Source organism: Otolemur garnettii, unplaced genomic scaffold (genome assembly GCF_000181295.1).
Source record: "Otolemur garnettii isolate 467f Iridium unplaced genomic scaffold, OtoGar3 scaffold00204, whole genome shotgun sequence".
In the NCBI taxonomy this organism is placed as follows: Eukaryota; Metazoa; Chordata; class Mammalia; order Primates; family Galagidae; genus Otolemur; species Otolemur garnettii.
In genome coordinates this window covers 57,837-60,425 of record NW_003852599.1, presented here as the reverse complement: position 1 = coordinate 60,425, position 2,589 = coordinate 57,837, and the positions used below count along the sequence as shown (strand labels likewise).

At 44.1% G+C, this 2,589-nt stretch overlaps 1 protein-coding gene across 1 annotated transcript in view; it reads right to left on the bottom strand.

Annotated features, from left to right (window-relative positions):
• Positions 1-2,589, bottom strand: part of KPNA6 (karyopherin subunit alpha 6) — a 55,504-nt gene that overhangs the window by 17,122 nt on the left and 35,793 nt on the right. The window contains exon 4 of the mRNA XM_023507767.1: positions 1,421-1,563. Coding sequence (XP_023363535.1) covers positions 1,421-1,563 — 143 coding nt within the window. The remainder of the gene's footprint in view (positions 1-1,420; positions 1,564-2,589) is intronic.

The following is a 2,589-nucleotide window of genomic DNA, read 5'->3' as shown; positions in this document are numbered from 1 at the left end:
TGTTGTCTGGCGGGCCCAGGCTGGGGATTCGAACCCGCCACCTTAGGTGTATGTGGCTGGCGCCTTAGCCACTTGAGCCACAGGCACTGAGCCAGTTTGTCTATTTTTAGTAGAGATGGGATCTTGCTTTTGCTCAAACTTGTGAGCTCAAACAGTCCACCCACCTTGGCTTCCCAAAGTGCTAGGATTACAGACATGAGCCACTGTGCCTGGCCAGAAACTTGCATTCTTATAGATGCCTTGGACTAATCCTAAACGTGGCAAGGGAGAAGAGATCTTACTACTACTCCCCACTTCTATCCAACAGCAATAATTCAGTAGGAGAACTGAAAGCTGTATGTTTATTGCCATGATTTGTGTCTTTGATTCTACTACTACTCCGACAACAAATGTATGGAGTTTTCCCCACATCAATAACCAATTCTTTAATATTGTTGTGTGTCCAACAATTTAATTCAATTCTGACACTAACTCCTGGAGTTAGCCAAAGCCCCACAGGTTAAGGCCCCACAAGACTGCTCCCACTTCAGACACCAGTTTCAAGTCCTGGAGGTCAACCGTACTTCTAATAAACCAGCTATAAATTTCATGATCCCTTCATCACCCTCCTCAGTTTGATAATTTGCTAGAGATGAACCCAAAAAATCACTTTACTTTACACTTACCAGTTTATTAAAAGGGTACAACTCAAGAATAGCAAAATGGAAAAGATGCAGAGGGCAAGTAGGACAAGGTATGCAGGGAGTAGTGGGTGAGGCACAGAGCTTTCATGCCCTAGGTTACCTTCCCAACACATCATCATGTTCACAACCTGGAAACTCTCCCAATCTCATTGTTCAAGAATTTTTATTACCCTCCCCCCAGAGAAAGATAGATAGACCCAAGGTTTCCCACTTTTAAATCCTATGTTTGGTCCTTCTAGTGACCAGTTCCATTCTAAAGCTACCAAGAATGAGTTACTTCATTAGCATAAACTTAAGTGTGTTTCAGAGGGGCTCAATAAATAAAAGATACTCCTATCACTCAGTAAATTTCAAGGGGTTTTGTTTTATTTTATTATTATTATTTTTTTAGAGACAGAGTCTTACTTTGTCACCCTCAGTAGAGTGCTGTGGCATCACAGCTCACAGCAACCTCCAGCTCTTGGATTTAGGTGATTCTCTTGCCTCAGCCTCCCGAGTAGCTGGGACTATAGGCGCCCGCCACAACACTGGGCCATTTTTTTGTTGCAGTTTGGATGGGGCCGGGTTTGAACCCACCACCCTTGGAATATGGGGCTGGCGCCTCACTCACTGAGCCACAGGCACTGCCAACTTCAAGGGTTTTAATAGCACTGTACCAAGAATAAAGAAAAAAGTGAAATACATATTTTTATTATACTGTAAGTACCATCAAGAATTAAGACAAATCTATGTATTACCTGTTCCTGTACATCCTCAAAGTCTGAATTAAGCAGCTCTATAAAGATGGGGACGGCCCCTGCGTCAATGACAATTTTGGTTTGCTGAGAGGTTCCAGAGGCAATGTTTGTTAGAGCCCAGGCAGCTTCAAACTGAAAGTGAAATTAAGCCATGATTGAAAAGTCATTCCAAACTGAGCAGTCATGCCCATCAGCTGGTTCAAAAGAGTAAGCATCTTACCCATGACTTTAAAAACACACACACAAAATATAAACCTTTCCACTCCTCCCTTTGTTTGTTTGTTTATTTAATGAATTTTTTTTTGCGACAGAGTCTCTCTAAGTCGCTCTTGGTAGAGTGCTGTAGAGTCACAGCTCACAGCAGCCTCCAACTCTTGGGCTTAAGCAATTCTCTTGCTTCAGCCTCCCAAGTAGCTGGGACTATAGGCGGCCACCACACACCCAGCTATATTTTGTTGCAGTTGTCATTATTGTTTAGCTGGCCTGGGCTGAGTTCAAACCTGCAATCCTCGGTGTATGTGGCTGGCACCATAACCACTGTGCTATAGGTGCCAACCCCCTCTCTTAGTTTATTTATTTACTTTTTATTTTTTGAGACAGAGCCTCAAGCTGTCACCCTAGGTAGAGTTCCGTGGCATCACAGCTCACAGCAACCTCCAGCTCCTGGGCTTGAGTGATTCTCTTGCCTCAGCTTCTCAAGTAGCTGGGACTACAGTTGCCCACCACAATGCCCGGCTATTTTTTGGTTGTAGTTGTCATTGTTGTTGGCAGGCCTGGGCCGGCTTCAAACCCGCCAGCTCTGGTATATGTGGCTGGCACCTCAGCTGCTAGAGCTACAGGTGCGGAGCCCTTCCCTTAGTTTAAATGGTGGGAAGAGGCAGTGATGGTGACGTAATAGGAGAAGAAACTGGGCTTCAATGGTTTAGCTCTGCACTACCATAGCACTCATGGGTCCCTGGGGAAGTCACTTTTTTATTTCCTGAGCTTCATTCTCTTCGCTTCTGAAATGAGAATTAGAAGAAGATGTATCTCTCAAAGTCCTTTGTTTGTTTGGTTCTTTTGGATAGTATCTCATTTTCTTGTCCTGGGGTAGAGTGCCTTGGTGTCAAAGCTCATAGCAACTTCAAACTCTTTTTTTTTTTTTTTTTGAGACGGAGCCTCAAGCTGTC